At 39.0% G+C, this 23,002-nt stretch overlaps 1 protein-coding gene across 8 annotated transcripts in view; it reads right to left on the reverse strand.

Annotated features, from left to right (window-relative positions):
• Positions 1-23,002, reverse strand: part of ALMS1 (ALMS1 centrosome and basal body associated protein) — a 200,220-nt gene that overhangs the window by 81,711 nt on the left and 95,507 nt on the right. For all 8 annotated transcript variants that reach the window (XM_020883328.2, XM_020883334.2, XM_020883333.2 and 5 more), the window contains one exon: positions 2,278-4,118. In XM_020883328.2, coding sequence (XP_020738987.2) covers positions 2,278-4,118 — 1,841 coding nt within the window. The remainder of the gene's footprint in view (positions 1-2,277; positions 4,119-23,002) is intronic.

The following is a 23,002-nucleotide window of genomic DNA, read 5'->3' on the forward strand; positions in this document are numbered from 1 at the left end:
ATGGTTGTGATGTTAGGATAAGATGTTAACATAAGGGGAGGTTTAGCAAAGGGTATATTGGCAACCTCTAAAATATTCCCCCAATGGAACTTCCCTGGTGGCTCCATGCCTCCAATGCAGGGAGTAGTCTGGAAACTTACAAACAAACCCCTCCAGGTGATCTCTGCTTCCTGGTATTCATGCATTTGAGTAATCCCTAATCCTTGAGGATTGGCCGGAAATACTGATTCATTTCTTTCTAGTATTAGAATGTGCAGAGGTGGTGAGATTCACTTCCAAGGTTAGGTTACACAGTAAAGACTGTTTTGTCTTGGGCACATCTGAACTCTCACTTGCTCACTTGAGAAAAGCTTAACTGTCATAGCTGCCTTATGGAAGGAAGAAGCTGTTTCTGGCCAATAACCATGTGAGTAAGTTTAAAAGGACATCAGTCTTAGTCAAGTCTTGGGATGAGACCACAGCTGCAGCCAATACCTTGTTTGAACCCTGTGAGAGACCCAAAGCCAGAAGCACCTAGCTAAGCCATGCCTGGATCTCTGACCCACAGAAACTTTGGGGTAATATTTACTGTTTTAAGCTTCTACATTTCAGGGTAATAGGTTACACTGCAATAGATGACACAGGAACTCTACTATTTTTGCAGCTCCTCTAAGTCTAAATTTAATCTCGAAATAAAGTTAAATATTCTTAAACATTTTATGTATATATACACACATATACAGATGAGTGTGTATATTATTTACAGATTCTGGAGTCAGACAAACTAGGTTCAAATGTCATTTTTAACACTTAATGGTCATATAATCTGGGGCAAATCATTTAATCTAAGGTTTGTAAAACCTATAAATTGAGGTAATAGTACCTACCTATGATGATTATACTAAGTATAAAATGATATAAACATCAACTACAGTGCCTAGCATTTAGTACATTCTGGAACAAACAGCATTGTTATTAGTTCATATTTATAATCAGCTATAATTTTCTTTCTCATTCAAAGAATTCAGCTCCATTAACTTGACACTTTATCACTTATGTGTTTCAGTATTATATGCAAACTTGTCAATCTTTTAATTTCTAAACACTTTTCACACCCAAAAAGGATCTATTTATAATACTACGGAAATTAGAGATTGACCTTGTTTTTATCTGCCCCAATCCAATTCTCAGTCACTAACTTTCAGAGCTATAATGGACCTTCAAGTTTCCCACCAATCATCTATTTCTCCCCACCAATCATCTGTGTATGAGTGCCAAAGATATTAAATGACTTGTCCAAGAGCACAGTTGATAGGATAGTTTAAGTATGGCTCAGGACTTGTGAGACATGGTAATGTGGTAAAGAAGCACTTGCTTCCATTGAACAGACTGCATTATTTGAAATAACTGTTGCTTGCTGAAAAAGCAGCAAGTCAGTATCTCAGTTTTCCAGAGGGCAAATGAGGCTACCATCACCTACCTTAAAGGGTTAACAAGCATTAAATCAGGTAACATATGTAAGTCCCTCATTGCCATGACTACCACATGTGGATGTTGATTAAACATTCTTTCCCTTCTTTTCAAGGCTCGCCATTATGATCTACTACCTTCTCAACTATAAAGTGGAAACATTACACACAGAGGGTAAGTGTTTAGTCATATAGTAAAGGACTCATTAATGTAAAAGTGAATTAATGATAGTCTTAAAATCAGTCTGAACAGTATAAATCTAATGCATTTATCCCTAAACCGGTTTTCATTCCTACAATCATTGTGAAATATGGTATCACATTAGGGACCACATTATCTTGACATACACTACTCGTGATATTAACCTTGATATCTTGGTTAAAGTGATGTCTGCCAGGAATTTTCACGGAGAAATCACCACTTTGATATTCATTTAGAGAGGAAACATGAAACAGAAACAAAGAGAGAGGGGGAGAAGGAGCACATACATGCTGCATCCCCTTCCAAAGCCTGGTCTTCAGCATATTTCCAATGTAATAAACAAGGAATTACTAAATTGTACCACTTGGTGATCAAAGATTCTTCTGAGTAATGTTTTAAAATACTTGATGTCAAGTTGTTTTCCAAGTATAAATACATTATATTACATTCAGATGTTTTCTCTTACTTAGGTGTGTTCATTCCTTGAAAGGTTTCTAGATTAGGCAGATGACAACCTCCCCTAAGAGAAATTATCTGCCTCTCCCCCAAGAACTTACACTTGCTTAAGTATTTTAAACCCTTTATCATAAATTTCATCAGCTTGCTTGTCATCACAATGAGACTCACCGATCTGCAGATACCGGAGTCCCTTCTGGATTGGAATATTCTTCCAAATCTGAACTGTTCACTTGTGTTTGCCTTGATGTTACTATCTGGCTATTCTGAAAAGGTATGGTTTTCAAGTCCTGAGTAATAACATTACTATCTGGAAGAGGAGACTGTACGACTTGAAAGTCCGATGAAGATTTAGGTCCTAGAAAACCTAAAGATTCTTGATTCTGTGCTACAGGTTTACTGATCAATAATTTGGAGGTTGGTTCCAATGATCTTGAAGATATAGTTTGTAGGTCAGAGTTAAACTCACTATTCATCCTTGTTTTAGTGGCAGGATCCAATGAATGATATCTTTTATCTAAGTTTCCACTATCCAACTTGGAAGGAGTCTTGGGACAAAGAGTTATACGAATACAAGAAAGTGCTTTTCTATTTGAAGGTGGAGTAGATGCAGATGTTACTACTGTACATTGACTTGGGACTGATGGGGAGACCACATCACTGAATTTGGCTTCAATATCTATCACATCAGAAATGTGTAATTTAGGCTTATGTTCATTATTCTTTTCTACTACACAATCCTGACTTTGAGGAAGGGGGGAATGGACTTTTCTCAGGTGGTGATCTACATTTGGGGCTTTGCTTTGTTCAAAGAGTTGACGCTGCTCAAGAAAAATGGAAGAAGGAAGGTCTGAAGCTATATAATCCTGACTCTGAGGAAGGGGAGAGTGGTTTTCTCTTAACTGATCTACATGTGGGGCTTTGCTCTGTTTAAAGAGTTCTCGCTTTTCAAGAAAAATATGACAAGGAAGATTTGGAGCTACAGAATCCTGATGTTGAGGAGGGGGAGAATGGTGTTTTCTCACATGGTGATCTGCATGTGGGGCTTTGCTTTGTTCAAAGACCTCTTTTTCAATAAAAATGTGTGAAGGAAGATCTGCAGTAATAGTTACATTCTTCTCTTTTACTTCTAGTGTGGAATTTGGTCTGCCCATGCTAATGAGAGTATGATTATCGGAAAAATGAACTTCTTTGAAATTGCTATCATTTGCACTGGCAGCGGGCTTAGGAAGACTGCTTTTAAAATCTGATCTTTCTAAGGGTTTTTCTTCTTGGTAAGAATGTTCAACAGATAATTTTTGGCCTTGGCTACTATTTTCTGCTAAAATAGTCACGGCTTTATCTGGTGACTGACTAATGACTTTAAGTGACGAAGGGGAAGAGGTTCTCTGTTTTAGATCTCTAGGAGGAGTCTGCTCTTCAGTGAAATGAGAATTAACTACCCCCACAGATGGTCCAGAACACTGGCTACCTTCAGTAACACCAACCTTAAGAAAAGAGGAATCTGAAAAGCATTTAGAATGTCGGTGAGATGCGAAAGTGATGGAGGTAGTAAACTTTTTCATGGGTTCTGGGGGCAGCATTTGTGATGAAGAATGACAATCCATTTCTTCAGGTGGCATACAAGCAGGTTCTACTAATTCTGACAGCCAAGGGTCCAACTTTTCATGAAATGGCATTCGAAGGCCCTTGCTAATTTCCAAGTCATCACTGATAAAGTTTTGAAATGGGGAATGACTTTGTAACTGCAAGGAATTCCAAACTTTGAATTGGGAGTTGTTCTGGTCCAGTGACTTGGAAAGGTTGATGTGCCTAGTTCTCCATGATGATGGGCTCCATTGTCCTCTGACTATTTCTGAGGGTTCAGCAGATCTAAAAACACAAGGGTGGCTGTCCAATCGGGGTCGTTCAGCTGGTAGAGTTCTGAAACATCCTTTTTCATGGCTCTCGATAATAATGTGACTACAAACAGCTTCTGGCTTGCATCCTATTCCCCGTGGACTCTGTAAATCCTAGAAGATATAAACAAGTTCTTACTTGAAGTAGTCTGAATAATTATAAAAACACAGCAAGAAAAAGATAGTTAACTACAGAATAAAATGGCTCATGATAACTAAGATCACACAGTTAACTTCTTTTAAAAGTTTTCACTTAAGTTACAAAAGCAAAGACTTTTGCTCACATTTTTTGTTTTAGTAATAGGGGTATCTTACCCAAATTCTGTTGGTCACATGACTACCAAGCAGACACTCTTCTTTTGCAGCCAGATATGATCACATGACTAGCTACAAGCCAATGGGAGGTGAGCAAAAGCAGTAAGTACAACTTCTGGCTCCTGTCCTTAAAAAATCAAGTTCTTGACCTCTATTTTCTCCTACTACCACCTTCAATCATTACCATTGCTGTTCCTCTCTCTTTTTAATTGGAGTGTAACTGCCTTACCACGCTGTTTCTGCTGTATAACAACCCATTCCCACTACTCCTGCCACATGAAAATGGTGATGTCTACAACAACCGTGGGAGGCCACAGGTAACGGTGGCTCAACTGCCCACCCAGCTTGGCTCCTCAGAAGATTTCAAGAAGCAAAGTTACTTTCTTACCCTGGACCTGAAAGAGAAATACAATTCTACCTTACCTAAGCCATTGTATTTGGGTCTCTCTGTTACAGAAACATGGCCTACAACCTAATATTTACCAATAAAAACAGGAAAAAAGAATTAGTACTTCTTACTAGGGCATCTGGTCCCATCACCTCATGGGAAATAGATGGGGAAACAGTGGAAACAGTGTCAGACTTTATTTTTGGGGGCTCCAAAATCGCTGCAGATGGCGATTACAGCCATGAAATTAAAAGACGCTTACTCCTTGGAAGGAAAGTTATGACCAACCTAGACAGCATATTAAAAAGCAGAGACATTACTTTGCCAACAAAGGTCCATCTAGTCAAGGCTATGGTTTCTCCAGTAGTCATGTATGGATGTGAGAGTTGGACTGTGAAGAAAGCTGAGCGCCAAAAAATTGATGCTTTTGAACTGTGGTGTTGGAGAAGACTCTTGCGAGTCCCTTGGACTGCAAGGAGATCCAACCAGTCCATCCTCAAGGAGATCAGTCCTGGGTGTTCACTGGAAGGACTGATGCTGAAGCTGAAACTCCAGTACTTTGGCCACCTCATGCAAAGAGCTGACTCATTGGAAAAGACCCTGATGCTGGGAGGGACTGGGGTCATGAGGAAAAGGGGACGACAGAGGATGAGATGGCTGGATGGCATCACTGACTCAACAGACATGAGTTTGAGTAAACTCCGGGAGTTGGTGAAGGGAGGCCTGGCATGCTGCAATTCATGGGGTCGCAAAGAGTCGGACATGACTGAGTGACTGAACTGAACTGAACTGAACTAAGGTATAGGATCAGTGCCTAAATACCATAAATATTTAACACTTCTTTGAGATTTCTCTGTTTTACCTCTAAATTTATAACCTGGCATTCTATTTTAGTGCCACATGTGATTTCATATAAAAATATTTTAAATTGCATTGCCATTTCTCACATAATGGAGATGTTCTTTTCCCTATTCCTCCTGCTAAGTACAACTAAAAATCCTGGACATTATATACAGAACAAAGTTAAGAAGAATCTGAAAGGTAAAGAGAAAAAAAGGCAGACTGGCTAGGGACTTTGGGATCAGAGAATAACAAGGGAGTGATCCCTGGGTTTTCTTTTTACTTCAAATATCCCAGACTTTGAGTTAAAGACAGCAACCATGAACAAAGAGCACAGAAGAATACAAAGAGCTCTAACAAAAACCTGCTCTCATGAGTTAAAAAACAAGTAAAGGTAAAGTTCAGCAAGACAGAAAACTTTTAGACAATAACTTCTCTCTTCCAGCCAAACATCACAGAAAAAATCTATGGCTTCACCCATACCCACACCAGCAAAGGCCAAGTGAGAAGCCTAAAGTTCCCTCCTTCAAAAACTCTAATGCAGAATCCCAACAGCCAGGCCAACGTGGTATTAGAGACGGTCAAAAAATTATACAACTACCATATGACCCAGCAAAGCAGTAAAGACTGACGTTCATCAAAAATCTACACAGGAATGTTTATATCAGCTTTATTTGTAATAGCCAACAACTGGAAAACAACAAAGTTACCTCATTCAATCAGTATATATTTAAACAAACTGCGGTACATTCATACCATGAAATACTACACATCAGTAAAAAATGAACAGACTATTGATATTGAATATTGTCCAGAGAATTATGCTGAGTTAGAAAAAGCCAACACTAAAAGATTGCATACAGTATTATTTCATTTATATGATATCCTTAAAGGACAAAATTATAGAAATAGAAACTAGATTAATGGTTGCCAGGGGTTAAGAATAGTGGGAATAAGACAGAAGTGGATATAGTTATTACAGGGAGACAAAAGGGACCCTTGGGGTGGTGAAAACATTAAGTATCCTGACTCTATCAATGTCATTATCCTGGTTGTAATATATTATTACATATTTGCAAGACATCTTCATTTTTGGAAACTGGGTAAAGGGTAGAGGCAATCTTTCTATATTATTTCTTACTACTTTATGTCAATCTACGATTATTTCAAAATAAAATGTTTAAATTTTTAAAAAGTCAATAAACTAAATACCACAGGACAAAACATTTTTAAAATGTGATTTTAATTCCATGGCTTCTTACTATCCTGACATTGCCACACATATCATTGGGAAATAAATGCTCCAATTTGAGAAGAATAAACTTAGTCCAGCTTCTTTAAACTGCACATGATTAGATTTATATTCATCCCCAAAGACATTTCTTTTTTCTTCCCAACAATCCACATCTTAAAATTTTTTAGAATACTCCAAACCCCACAACCATCCATCACCTCTTTCAGGCTTTATAATAATTATAAACAGCTTTTCATAATAACTTTTCCATTTAAAAATTTTTTACAGCTTTGGTATTGGGCAAATCAATTCTAGTATTTTCATACAACCTTCTCCAGATATAGCCATAAGAATTTATATTACATCCCAACAATGTATCCCTTGATATGGAATAGGCTCTTAAATGTGGACTTCCCTGGTGATCCAGTGGTTAAGATATACCTAACAGAAAATGGCTAAAATAAATGCACTTCCAATGTGGGGGACCCAGATTCAATCCCTGGTCAGGGAACTGATCCCACATGCTGCAACTAGATATCCTGCATGCCACAACTAAGACCGGGCACAGCACACTAGCCCCCAAAAGGCTGCCGTTTCCCTCACAACCTTCTTTAATGATAAAATCATTCAGCAAACTATAAATGAAAGGGAATTTCTCAACCAGATGAACAGCATTTACAGAAGATGCACAGCTAACATTATAGTAAATGGTAAAAGATCAGATGCCTTTCCCTTAGGATAAGAACAGCATAGTATGTACATACTTCCTCTTATAATACTGGAGGGTCTAGCCAGAGCAATCTGGAAACCAATTAAAAGAAATCAAGAAAGGAGAGGAAGAAGTAAAACCATCTCTGCTTGCAGATGACATGATCTTCTACACAGAAAATACCAAGGAAACCATAAGAAAACCAACTAGGACTAATAAACAAATTCCTTAAAATTTAAGATATGAGTTTGACAGACAGCAGTCAACTACATTTCAACACACGGTGAACAATCCAAAAATGAAATCAAACAATTCCATCTACAATAGCATAAAAATAAAATACTTAAGAATATATTTATCAAAAAAATGAAGACTACACCACAGAACACTATTGAAACAAATTATAAAAGATCAAAATAAATGGAAAACTGGCCCAATGAATTGGAAGACTTTAATATTGTTAAGATGGCAATACTTCCCATACTGATCTATAGATTCAAGGGAATTCTCAACAAAATGTCAGCTGGCTTCTCTTCTTTGTAAAAATTGACCCTAACATTTATGATAAATTGACAAGTAGGCTAGAAAATTCATGGGGGAAAAAGTCTTTCAAAAAAACAGTGCGAGGACAACTAAATATCTATGTGTAAAATAATGAATATGTACTCCATATATATAAATGAATGCCATTTCAGCTACTACATATATGGATTATTTTTATATTTAAAGTTTCAATACTTTGGTACATAAAATAGGAGATGTTGGTATAACCTAACATTTTTTTTTTTTAAAGAAGTGGCAAGCAGCCTGATTCATGAGAAGTGAAGTTTCTTGGCTGAGTGCGACTCCTTGAGATCCCATGACCTGTAGCCTACCAGGCTGCTCTGTCCATGGAATTTTCCAGAGAAGAGTGTTGGAGTGGGTTGCCAATAACCTAACTTTTTCATAAGTGTTTTCCAGTTCTTTATAAATCCATTATTTTTCTAAAATAAATAAATAAATAATGCTTCTAAGCGGACAGGCAACAAAAGTAAAAATATATGCATGCAGTTGTCTAGTTTCCCCAGCACCACTTATTGAAGACACTGTCTTTTCTCCATTGTATATTCTTGTCTCTTTTGTCACAGATTACAATAAATGACCACAGGTGCATGAGTTTGTCTCTAGACTTTCTATCCTGTTCCACTAATCTATATTTCTGTTCTTGTGCCAGTACATATAGCTTACTGTAGCTTTGCAGTATAGTCTGAAGGGAGCCTGATTTCTCCAGGTCCATTATTCTTTCTCAAGATTGCTTTCACTATTCAGGATTTTCCTGTGATTCCATATGAAGTATAAAAAATTTTGTTCTAATTCTCTGAAAAATGCCCTTGATAATGATAGGGTTGGCAGTGAATCAGAATACTCCCTAACACTACACACAAAAATAAACTCAAAAATGCTTATTCACAATCAGAGACTGTCACAGACATAGGGAAAAAAGTTATGGTTCAGTTCAGTCGCTCAGTCATGTCCGACTCTTTGCGACCCCGAGAACTGCAGCATGCCAGGCCTCCCTGTCCATCACCAACTCCTGGGGTCTACTCAAACACATGTCCATTGAGTTGGTGATGCCATCCAACCATCTCATCCTCTGTTGTCCCCTTCTCCTCCTGCCTTCAATCTTTCCCAGCATCAGGGTCTTTTCCAATGAGTCAATTCTTCACATCAGGTGGTCAAAGTATTGGAGTTTCAGCTTTAACATCAGTACTTCTAAAGAATATTCAGGACTGATTTCCTTTAGGATGGACTGGTTGATCTCCTTGCAGTTCAAGGGACTCTCAAGAGTCTTCTCCAACACCACAGTTCAAAAGCATCAACTCTCTGGTGCTCAGCTTTCTTTATAGTCCAACTCTCACAGCCATACATGACTACTAGAAAAACCATAGCTTTGATTAGACATACCTTTGTTGGCAAAGGAATGTCTCTGCTTTTTAATATGCTGTCTAGGTTGGTCATAACTTTTCTTTCAAGCAGCAAGCGTCTTTTAATTTCATGGCTGCAGTCACCACCTGCAGTGATTTTGGAGCCCAAGGGGGTAAATGAGTGGTGGGATGAATTGGGAGATTGGGACTAACACAAACATACTGCCATGCATAAAACGGATAACCAACGAGGACCTACTGTAGAGCAGAGGGGACTCTGCTCACTGCTCTGTGGTGACCTGAACGGGAAGGAAACCTACGACAGAGTGGATATATGTATGACTGACTCACTTTGCTGTAAAGCAAGAAACTAACACAACATAGTAAGCCAACTATATGCCAACAAAAACTAATTTGAAGAAATACACCCCAAATTAAAAAAATACTGGTGCAATTATAAGTGAAGGCTTCCAGGGTGTCTCAGACGGTAAAGAATCTGCCTGCAACGCGGGAGATCTGGGTTCAATCCCTGGGTCAAGAAGACCCCTTAGAGAAGGAAAGGCAACCCACTCCAGTATTCTTGCCTGGAGAACCCCATGGACAGAGGAGCCTGGTGGGCTACTTACTGTTGGACATGACTGAGTGACTAACACTTTCTTTCACATTATCAGTTGAAAGACCCTTCTCCTCAAAGAAAACTAATGTTAATACTTCTGTTGTTTTTTGTAAAGAGAAAAACTTTGATTTCTCTAATCGCTAGATTAAGATTGAGAGGAACAATTTGAATCTTTCACATATAATCATTCATATTTTAGTTTTAACAACAAAGAAGTGTACAAATTTCAGTTTAAATCAATCACAACTTTCAATGGTGAAGTGTTTTACAGAAACTCAAATTAACTCTTTTGATTTACTTTAGTAGGAAAAGTAAAAACTCCAAGAGTGTTAAATCAAAATTTAAAAGTGTATCAAAGTACACAATCAAGAGAGCTAAAAGGCAACCTATAGAGAGCACAAGCATTTGCAAATCATGTATATTGATGATGGGTTACTATCCAGAATATTGGGACATCCCTGTAGCTCAAATGGTAAAGAATATGCCTGCAGTGCAGGGGACCTGGGTTCGATCCCTGGATAGGGAAGAACCTCTGGAGAAGGGAATGGCAATCCACTCCAGTATTCTTGCCTGGAGAATCCCATGGACAGAGAAGCCTAGCAGGTTACAGTCTGTGGGGTTATAGAATCGGACATGACTGAGCTACTAATACACACATCTAGAATATATAAAGAATTCTTACAACTTAAAACAAACAAACAAAAAAACAACCCAATCCAAAAATGGGTATAGGTCTTGAACGGACATTTCTCCAAAGAAGATATACAACTGGCCAACAAGTCCATGAAAAGATATTCAAATCAATAATCATCAGCAAAATGCAACTCAAAAGCACAATAAGGTATCACTTTATATCTGCAACATGGCCATTATGAGAAAAAAAAAAACTCAGAAAATAATAAGTGTTGCTGAGAATGTGAAAAAATTTAAATCTTTGTGCATTATTGATGTTAATGTAAAATGGCTACTAAAGAAAACTGTATGGCAGTTCCACAAAAACATAAAAGTAGAGTGACCACATGATCTAGCAATTCCACTTCTGGGTCTGTACCGCAATACTTAAAAGAAGGATCTCAAGGAGATATTTTTGTATGTTCATATTCATAGCAGCTCTATTCACAACAGTCAAAACATGGAAACAACTCAAGTGTCCATGGATGAATGAATGAATAAACAAATGTGGTACATACATACAATGAAATACTATTGGGCCTAAAAAGGAAAGATATTGTGACACATGATACAAAATGGATGAATTCTGAGGACACAAATGTCAAAGAAAGACAATTACTATATGATCCCACTTTTATGGAGCTACCTAAAGGAGTGAAATTCAGAGACAAATTATAATGGGGACTGCCAGGGGTTGGAGAAAAAGGGAGAAGGTAATAGGGGATTATGGTTTAATGAATATAGAGTTTCAGTTTTATAAGAGCAGCTCTGAGGATTCTTGGACAAAAATGTTAATACAGTTAAATATAGTCAACTGCCCGGTTAAAAACGGTTAAGATAATAAATTTTGTTATGTATATTTCAGCACAATTTTTAAAAACAAAAATAATTTAAAACTGCCTCAAAGGGGGATCATGGACCTGGACATAATTAAAACTAAATCTCTTTGAAGATAATGTTAAACCTTTTGTGACTCTCAGTTATGCCATGATTTCCTAATATGACACCAAAAGCACAAGCAATAAGAGAGAATTATAAGTCAGACTTTGTCAAAAAACTTGTGCTTTGAAGGTCCCAACCAAGAAAGTGAAATGACAGCATACAGAATGAGAGAAAATACATGCAAACAATATATCTGATAAGAATCTAACATCAGAATATACAATTCAACAGCGGTGGCAGTGGTGGTTTAGTCACCAAGCCATGTCTGACTCTTGCTACACCATGGACTGTAGCCCGCCAGGCTCCTCTGTCCATGGGATTCTCCAGGTAAGAATACTGGAGTGGGTTGCCATTTCCTTCTCCAGGGCATCTTCTGGACCCAGGAATCGAACTGGTGTCTCCTGCATTGCAGGCAGATGATTTACCGACTGAGCTATGAAGGAAGCCCACAGTAAAGAGGGAATTCAACAGTAAAGATAATTAAATTTTAAAATGGTCAAAAGATCTGAATAGAGATGTTTCTGCAAAGAAGATAAACAAATGATAAGCACATGAAAAGATATCCAATATCATTAATTATTAGGAAAATAAAAAACATGATGATACCACTTCATACTCATGAGAATAACTATAATCAAAAAGACAAAATATTTATGTTTAAAAGGATATGGATAAACTAAAATACTCATATACTGCTGGCAGGAATGTAAAATAGTACGGTTACTGTGAAAAACACTTTATTAGTTCCTTAAGACGTTAAACAGAGTTATCACATGTCCTGGCAATTCCACTCCTAGGTATATAGCCAAGAGGTATGAGGCACGTGTACCCCAATTTTCATCACAGAACTGTTTATAACAGAACTGGAAACCAGATCTGAAAGAGACACGTGTACTCCAATATTCATTGGAGCACTGTTTATAATAGCCAGGACATGGAAGCAACCCAGATGCCCATCAGCAGACAAATGGATAAGGAAACTGTGGTACATATACACTATGGAATATTACTCAGCCATTAAAAAGAATTTATTTGAATCAGTTCTAATGAGATGGATGAAACTGGAGCCCATTATACAGAGTGAAGTAAGTCAGAAAGAAAAACACCAATACAGTATACTAATGCATATATATGGAATTTAGAAAGATGGTACTGATAACCCTACATGTGAAACAGCAAGAGAGACACAGATGTATAGAACGGTCTTTTGGACTCTGTGGGAGAAGGCGAGGGTAGGATGATCTGAGCGAACAGCATTGAAACATGTATATTATCATATGTGAAACAGATCGCCAGGCCAGGTTCAGTGCATGAGACAAGTGCTCAGGGCTGGTGCACTGGGATGACCCAGAGGATGGGATGGGGAGGGAGGTGGGAGGGGCGTTCAGGATGGGAACACACGTACACCCATGGCTAATTCATGTCAATGTATGGCAAAAACCACTACAATATTATAAAGTAATTAGCCTCCAATTAAAATAAATAAATTAAAAAAAAACATGTCCAATCAAAACCTCTTCACCTATGTTTATACCAGCACCATTCACAACAGCCAAAAGTGGAACCAAATGTCTATCAACTATTGAATGGATAAATAAAATATATCTATAGTGGTATATTATTCGGCAATTAAAAGTACTTAAGTACTGATTCACGCTACTATGCAACATGCAGGAATCTCAAAAATGTTATGCTAAGTAAAAGAAAGCAGTCACAAAAGACCATGTATTATGGGACTCCATTTATATGAAATATCCAGAACAGGCAAATCCATAAGGAAAGATAGTAGATTATTGGTTCTAGGAATAGAGGAATGGGGGTAGAATGGTAAAAAAAAAAAAGTTCTAAAATTTAGCTATCAGATAATTCTGTAAATAAAGGAAAAAACCACTGAATTATATATTTTAAATGAGTGATTATTACTGTGTATATATAATAGTGAGATAAGTTGTTAAAAAGTAGTTTATTCTCTCTGAGCCTCTGTTTTGTAAGTTCATTTGTATTATTTCTTTTTAGATTCCACATATAAGAGATGTCATATGATATTTCTTCTTTGTCTGACTTACTTCACTCAGTATGGTAATACCTAGGTCATCCATGTTGTTGCAAATAGTATTATTTCATTCATTTTAATGGCTGAGTAAGACTCTATTACATGTAAATGATACATACATACATATATACATTCATACACATACACACACACACACGGTTGCTGGGTGGGGAAGGGTGGTTAGGGAGTTTGGGATGGACATGTACTCACTGCTATGTTTAAAATGGAAAACCAACACACATGGAACTCTGCTCAGGGTTGGAGGGGAGTTAGGGGAAGAATGGATTCATGTATACATATGGCTGAGTCCCTGTACTATCCACCTCAAACTATCACAACATTATTAATTGGTTATACCCCAATACAAAGTTAAAGTTTTTTTTTAAAGTACAGTTTAGCTAATGTATGTCTTTTATGAATTTCCAGAGACTATTTCTCAATTAAAATTTCTACCTAACAGAGCTATTTGAGTTTTATCAGATTATTCTTATTGTTCAGTTTAATATCACAAATCACAGACCTCATGTAACAAACCAGAAAGAAAATAATAGTTCCTCCCTGTCACATAAAACAAACAAAACTAAACACAAACATACACATATGTACACACACACACACACACACACACACACACAGAGCCATGCAAACACAGTCATCTAGCACTAAAAGTAAAAAATCTACTATCTACAAACAAATGAAACATGGATTACTATTTCATGCAAAACTCCCCTGAGGAAATTTCCTCACAGTCCAGTGGTTAGGACTCTGTGGTCTCACTGCTAAGGGCCAAGGTTCAAATCTTGTTCAGGGAACTGAGATTCCACAAGCCACATGGTGCAGACAAACAAACAAACAAATAAAACTGGACTTTCTTGGTAGTCCAGTGTTTAAGAATGTCTCCCTATGCAGGGGACACTGATTGATCCTTGATTCAGGAAAATTCCACCTGCTGCAGGGCAACTGAACTGATGCTCTGGAGCACACCCTAGAGCCAGTGCTCAGTAACAAGAGAAGTCACTGACTCAGTGGACATGAAGTTGAGGATATCCTCCAGGATAACATGAAGGACAGCGAAGTCTGGCGTGCTGCCGTCCACGGGGTCACAAAAAGTCAGAGAAGACTGAACAACAACAACAGCACTAAACAATCTGCATCTGCTTAAACCCGTGGATGCAGAAAGACAACTGTGAAATTACATGTGAATTTTCAGCTGAATGGAGCCGGGTCAGACTCCCTAACCTCCGTATTGTTCAAGGAGCAATTGTACTGTGTCTCAGGGAAATTTTTCAGTTTACCCTGCTCAAAGTTAATTAAGCTTCTTGGATGTACGCTTTCTATCAATTTGGCAAGTTTTCAACAATTCATTAAATATTATTTCTGTGCCTTTTTTCTTTTCTCTCCCCCTGGGACTTCCATTATACACATATGTTAGTATGCTGGTGGCATCTCACGGCTCTGGTCATTTTTTTCATTCTTTTCTCTTTCTGGGTTTTCAAAGTTGACAATCTCAACTGATGCATTTTCAAATTCACTGGTTCTCTGTTTGCCTGCTCAAATGTGCAACTAAAACCTGCTAGTGGATTCTTCCTTTCAGTTATTATATTTTCAGCTCCAGAACTTCAATTTGGATCCTTTTTGTAACTGTTACCCCTTTTCTGACACCTCTCTTTGGTGGGAGAGCTTTTTCCTGGTTGTCTTCAGTTTGTTGACCATAGCTTCTTTAGCTCTTTGAGCACATTTAAAATCTTTTTTTATAATTCCTGGGCTTCCTTCGGGACAGTTTTTATTAATTACTGTTGACTTTTGAACAACTTGGATTTGAACTGTGAGGGTACATTTCTATGATTATTTTGCAACAGTAAATATCAATACTAAAAGTACATCATGGTCTGTGGTTGAATCCACAGATGGGGTAAAAAAAAAAAAATCACAGAAATGGAAAACTGAGTAAAGTTATATGGGAATTAATCCCTGCATAGTGTTACTGTAAAATGTATTTTCCCCCTGACAACAGCCATATTCTGTTTCTTTAAGCACATCATGATTTGTTGACAATTGGACATAACAAATACAGTGTGGCAACCCTGGATACCAGATTCTCCCCCATAGCTGGAATTTGGTGTTGCTGTTTGTTGTGGGTAATTGTTCTGTACACTCTTGGTGTGTGGCACTGAAGTCTTGTTAGCTTTGCTTAACTGTCAGCTATCATCTTGATAGAGTTTCCATAAACATCCACAGCCAAAAAGAAAAAAGAAAACAACTTTCCCCAGTCTGTTCTTTCTCTCTCTATGTTGAAGCATTCCAACAGTTAGCCAGCTCTATACTTTCACTTACAGGCTGTGTAATGCAAGTCTGAAAGTTTAACCAGAGATGAAAGCTTAAGGTCTTCTTGGGCCTTTTCTGAGAATGAGTCCAGCTTTGGGCACGCACATGGCCTCAACTCCCCAGTATAAGCAGGACCTTTAAAAAGTCCTATTCCCCATGTGTCTCATTTTTCAACTGCTTTCTCCCCAAGTTTTACAATGTTCCTCTTGTTTATCCTGTTATCCTGAGACCCAGTCTGCTACAGTCAATACTCCAGCCAAACACGGGCAGGGAAGTTGTTGCATCCCAGAAAAGCTCTTGACTGACTGAAAGCCGCCACACTGATCCTTCAGGGAGTTGTAAGACAGGCTGAAACACCTAGTAATAATTTTTTAAGAGTAAGATTTGTAGTGCACCCTCTGTAACTGTTAACCCGCATTAGGAGTATCGTCTGTCATCTTCAAAGCTACTGTAGATGGGGGATGGTTAGGCAGGTGATTTAAGAAGCCTCAGTAGTGTTCTCCCATAGAAAAATTGCTCTTTACTTCAGTAATCATTCCCTAGTTTTTTAAGTTCTGACTAGATTCCAGAGATCTACAAAAATTGGTTCTGATAGATTTTGCTAGATTGTTATTTTTGTGCAGAAATGGAGCCTTGGAGTTCCCTACTTGACCTATGGCAACATCATTTACAAATGTTTCATATGTATAAAAAAAGAGTATAAGATCTTTGATTATGCTGACTGCTAATTTCAAATACTTTTTTAAAAAAATCATATTGAGGCATTACTGGCCTATGCTCGAGAAACATTTTTAATTGGGAACAGATTTTTACTTTTTATTTTTATTCCCAACTATCTTTTTGGAACACAGTGAAATAACTACAGTTTTCCTGTTATGTAAAACATGTTTATAAATTTCCTAAGACTGAACTATCTGCTTTGCTGGCTTAAGCTCTACTTCTTCATGAGATATTATCAATACAGAATACCAAATATTAATATTTATTTTAAATATTTTTCATCTATTTCTCACATTAGATTCTTTTTTTAATATATAACATATATTGTGTTAAGAACACTGAATACAAGACCCACCCTGTTGACAGAGTACATCTCTTTTTTAAGTGCAAAAAGGAGTATTATTAACTATAAGTACCATATTGCAGAGTAGGTATCTCTCTAGGATTTATTTTACATAATTGAAACTATATGCCCACTGAACACCAACTTCCTACTTATTCCCCACAGCCCTGACAACCACCAATCTACTCTGTTTTTATGAGTTTGACCATTTTGGAAATCCCATATATGCAATCATACAGTTGTCCTTCTGTACCTGGCTTATTTCACTTAGCATAATGTCATCCACATTAATTCATGGTGACACATATGGCAGGATTTCCTTCTTTTTAATGGCTATGTATTTACCATTTTATTTATCCATCAATATACTGCTTCCCTTGGAGAAGGCAGTGGCACCCCACTCCTGTACTCTTGCCTGGAAAATCCCATGGATGGAGGAGCCTGGTAGGCTGCAGTCCATTGGGTTGCTACCAGTTGGACATGACTGAGCGACTTCACTTTCACTTTTCACTTTCATGCATTGGAGGAGGAAATGGCAGCCCACTCCAGTGTCTTGCCTGGAGAATCCCAGGGATGGGGGAGCCTGGTGGGCTGCCGTCTGTGGGGTCGCACAGAGTCGGACACGACTGATGCGACTCAGCAGCATGCTGCTTCCCTGGTGGCTCAGACCATAAAAAACCTGCCTGCAATACGGGAGACCTGGGTTCGATCCCTGGGTTTAGAACCCCTGGAGAAGGGAAAGGCTACCCACTGCACTATATGTTTACTGCTCATCCATCAATAAACATATAGGTTATTTCCATATCTTAACTACTATGAAATCTTGCAAAGAACATGGGAGTGCAGATATCTCTTTGAGATCCTAATTTCAATTCTTTTAGGTATCTACCCAAAGCAGGGATGTGGATCATATAGTGATTCTATTTTTAACTTTTTGAAAAACCTCTACACTGTTTACTATAGTGGCTGCACAATTTTATATTTCCTCCAACAATGCACAAGGGCTTCAGTTTTTTCACATCCTTTCCAACCCTTGTCTGGCATTTTGATAGCAGCCATAAGGAAAGCTACGCCCAACCTAGACAGCATATTAAAAAGCAGAGGCATTACTTTGCCAGCAAAGGTCCATCTAGTCAAAGCTATGGTCTTCCCAGTAGTCATGCAGGGATGTGAGAGTTGGACTACAAAGAAAGCTAAGCGCCAAAGAACTGATGCTTTTGAACTGCGGTGTTGGAGAAGACTCATGAGAGTCCCTTGGACTGCAAGGAGCTCTAACCAGTCCATCCTAAAGGAAATCACTGTTGTTGTTTAGTCACACAGTCGTGTCCAGCTCTTTGCGACTCCATGGACTGTAGCCCCCAGGCTCCTCTGTCCATGGGATTCTCCAGGCAAGAACACTGGAGTGGGTCACCATTTCCTTCTCCAGAGGATAGTCCCGCCCCAGGGATCAAACCTGCATCTCCTGCACTGGCAGGTGGATTCTTTCCTATAAACCACCAGGGAAACCCAGTTAAAGCATATACCTAAAAAAAAAAATTTTTATAAATCACAAGAAGATGACAGATTACTATCAGAAGGAAATCTGATGCTTTTATCTCACGGGACAATATAAATTACATTTTCCCCAACATTTTTGAGTCCCTTTACAGATTTTAAAATGTCAATCATCTTGCCTTCTAACACTCACCTGGGACCTGATGGGTACTTTAACTATGAAGCCCTTTGATCAGAGAGAGTTCTGGCCCATTAGAGGAACACAGACCCACTAGGAGGCTGCTGGACTGCACTTAACCAAGTAACCTGAGATGCACATTTCAACTGAGATTCCAATGCACAGTGAGTGCCTTCAGTGGACAGTTCATTTCTCCCAACCATACCTCCTACTAGGAAGTAGAAATAATTAACCCTGGATCCAGTGAAAGGATGGTGTGGGTGGAAATCTAAAAGGGGAGAAGAGGCACTCAGGATGACACCAGCAACATCAGATGACGACATCATGGTGATACAATCATGCCTGGCCCTGTCTCACTTTGGAGGAAGCCACCAATGAGACACTGACCCACAACAGCCCAATAACCAGTTATCACAGGGGGCACTCAGAGGGCAAGCACAAACCAATAAAATGCAGATGCCTGCTACTGTTGTCCCTACTCTGTGACTTTCATGCCCTCTGGTTCACGGGGCTTTCTCCACGGCCCCAGGAGACAACACCAGAAAATGATTGCAAGACCAGAGCACTCACTCACAACTGAACCCCAGGATGCAGGGATGGCATATGTTGGAAGTCAGCCCAAGAAGGTCTGGGCCCAAAATGCCACCAGGTATGCTAACTGAGCGATTCAAGCACTCTGTCTTAAATTGGACCAAAGCACAAATGCTTCAAGGCCACCAGCCTTACGCTGCCCTAATTTCACCCTTAACTGGCTGATAGGATTATACAGTTCAAACCCATCTCTGGTGATACAAGACTAAAGATTAAATTGTCAGAAGCGTATAACTAAATTTTCTTTAAACCAAGGGTACACACGTGCCTCTCACCTTTACTATTTACAATGGTGACCTCCTATGCCTTGAAGAAGGGCACCGCTTAATCTTTTGCAAGATTCACCCCCAGAAATCCTCAAAATTTACCAAGAATTTGAGTTAGCAACAGACATTCCCAAAGGTGCAAGCAAACCTTAATCAGAATATCCCAACTCTATGCAACCCTGTTAGACCCTATGGGCCTTCAATTCCCTTCCTCACTGACTGGAGAGCGAACTACTCAAGAACAGCTCCCTTCACCTGCAATAGCACTTGATAATGCCCAACTCCATAATAATGCCAAACATGCTGATCTGAGACGACAATGTCTCAGCAGATGACAGCATGGGACATGACTTCATCATGAATACCGCCTCCACAATTTTCCACTATGGAAGAGGTGACACCCAGGAAAGCACAGTGGCTGATGATGGCAAGCACTTCCCAGAACTTGGTTGCCAAATTGAATGCCTAGTTATCTAAATTCCCAGCTGATGACCCATTTTCGTGGCATTTTGTAGAGTTACCCCAAGTTCTCCTTGCTTACTACACTTGCTGCTGAGATGTGAGGTGGCACTTTGACTGCAGGCTGCTCCCCACTACACCTTTAAATTTTGATAGGTTAAGGTATGTGTCAAATCTTTAAACTTTTTAAATGTCTGATTAAATGCTTCATATAATTGCTTACCCTCACCACACATTATTAGATTGATTCACATTATGTGACCTAATTGAGGGCTAGTAAATCTAATTCTGTTGAGAGGACTCCTCCCTGGGTATAGATGCTACAATCACCATAGGACTCCCTCATCACTCCCCTGCATACACTCTCCGAAACTGCAGCCACAGGGTCATCTCCCTACACGACATCAAGGGAATCTTTTCCCACTGTCACCACTCAGGGTTCCACAATCTTCTCATTCAAGTCCTCCCACAGCCCTAACATTTTTATACAATGGGCAGAAACCAGTGATTTTTTTTCCCCCTGAGCTGCTGTAATTGCTGAACACACTATCAAACTCAACAAAGGCTTCTTTCCTGAGTCAGTGGCCTACTTAGCTAATTTCTTGACCCTGCCCCCATTTTCCCAATGGAAGCCATCTCATGCATCTCCATGGCTTACCCAGCTCCTCCCTATGGTGATCAACTGTTCCCATGCAACACTTTGCAATACAGTATGTGGCATTTGGCAGGAGCCCCACATGCCCTTTATAACCCACCATGTCTGTCCACGCACTAACACACCCCACCTGTGACACCACATGGTTGAATACGACCTATGCCTCTCATCCCAAAGAACACAATTCCCATGGTCTTGAGTCCCATGGTTCAGCCTCCCCAGGGGAACCCCAACTTATTTGGATATACCCAGTATAACAGTTGGTGTCCACTGTGGGTTTAGTACCCAGGAGCAAACATATATACATGGTTCCTCATATATGCATTTCTCCCTTCCTCTTCCACCAATGCATCTGCCTCCTTGCCAACTCCCTGGTAAGTCCTGTCTGTTCACACCAAGTTAGTTAAGTCTCCCTGGGACTACCCCTACAAATCACTGATTAGGATCCCCAAAATATCTCTTTTAAAACCACCTCACATCAAAAACATTCAGTACCCATCCCCATCATGTTGGGAATAGGTCTGCTACTTCATGGGAACTGAGTCAGGCACCACAACAGGCAAGCAACAACAAAGTATTAAATTAAATTAGTAAAGCAGACACCAAACTTTCAACTACCCTGGCTAAAAACACTGGGCTGTTACACCAAAGCCCAGCCTTAATGCAGTAACAGTACAATGCTTTAGTGTAGATGGTGTTGGACAACCATTTACCTTTAGGTTACTATTGGCCAAGGAAGGGGAAACTGCAAAGGGTACATCTTGTTGCATGTATATTAATAATTCTGGACAAACGTAGACATTTACAAATGATATCCCAACAGGTACAAGTATTTCATAATCTCACCCAAGTTTTAAATCAAACACCTACCTTAATCTTATCCATGAGCTTTATTTTGTGAGCTGAACCCCCCAAAATGGGAGGAGATGGTTACAGACAGGATTTCAAACCACCATTTGTCTATTTATATTGCTGAGTGACATTTTGCTTTGCTTAGATGTTTCATCTGCTGGGTGACCAAAATCCTGCCAGCAGCTTTTAGTATCTCCACCATCTAGACAGTGCCCATGATTTTCCCTAAAGACTAATGCCTAGGCATCACAGGGTCAATTGTGATGAGAAAACAGCTATTCTGAGCTGCTACACAAGCATTTTACAGTATGACAACCCTGCTCACACCCAGAGCCTAGACAGATAAGGACCTGAGCTTAGGACTCCTGTGACAAGTTCCTGCTTCCTTTTTCTCAGAGCTCCTTTCAAAACAACCACACAGAGTTGAATTCACAAAAAGGTAGCAAAATCTCCCCCCAAATGCTTTTCAACTAATACGTGCTTGCTACCCTGATCTCTATCTTCTGCTCACTGTGACCTGGGACAGAAGACTGCCTTTCCTAGGCTACTGGACACCCCATCCCCCTTTTTGCGATCTGTAAGAATAAACTTGTGACTTTACTCCCTTGTAGAGTGTAGTGCCATTGTGTCTTCAATCAAAATGACCAAGTGTTTACACTTCCTCAAAGTGAAAGCTCAGGTGCTAACAGAGCTATATGTCAACCCCATGTGAAAGGCTTGTGCCTAATAATTCATCCAGTTATAGTGGGAGTATTCTTAATTTAATACAGAAGTTATAGCCCCCACAACAGAACATATTTACAAGCGAATTACATGAAGTGACAGAGCAAGTATCAAATCCAGATATGGCGAAGATGCTGAGATTGAGACCAGAAATTTAAAACAACTATGATTAATATGCTAAAGGTTCTAATGAATAAAGTGGAAAGCATTCGTCAAGAATAAAGGGACAATATAAGCAGAAAGATGAAGATCTGAAGAAAGAATAAAAAACAGATGCTAGAGATCAAAAACACTGTAGCAGAAATGAAGAAAACCTTTGATGGAATTATTAGATTGCACAGGATTCAAGACAAGAAACCCGAGACTTAGCATTGAAACATATATATTACCATATGTAAACAGATGGCCAGTGCAAGTTTGATGCATGAAGCAGGGCACTCAAAGCCAGCGCTCTGGGACGACCCAGAGGGATGGGGTGGGGAGGGAGGTGGGAGGGGGGTTCAGGATGGGGGGACACCTGTGCATCTGTGGCTAATTCATGTTGATGTATGGCAAAAATATCACAATATTGGAGAGTAATCATCCTCCAATTAAAATAAATAATTTAAAAAAAAGAATATCTCAACAAAAACCTCTGAAAACACAAAACAAAGAGAACAAAGACTGAGCAGGAAAAGGACGACAGAATATCAAAGAACTCTAGGAAAACTACAAAAGGT

Source organism: Odocoileus virginianus, chromosome 2, assembly GCF_023699985.2.
Source record: "Odocoileus virginianus isolate 20LAN1187 ecotype Illinois chromosome 2, Ovbor_1.2, whole genome shotgun sequence".
Classification (NCBI taxonomy): Eukaryota; Metazoa; Chordata; class Mammalia; order Artiodactyla; family Cervidae; genus Odocoileus; species Odocoileus virginianus.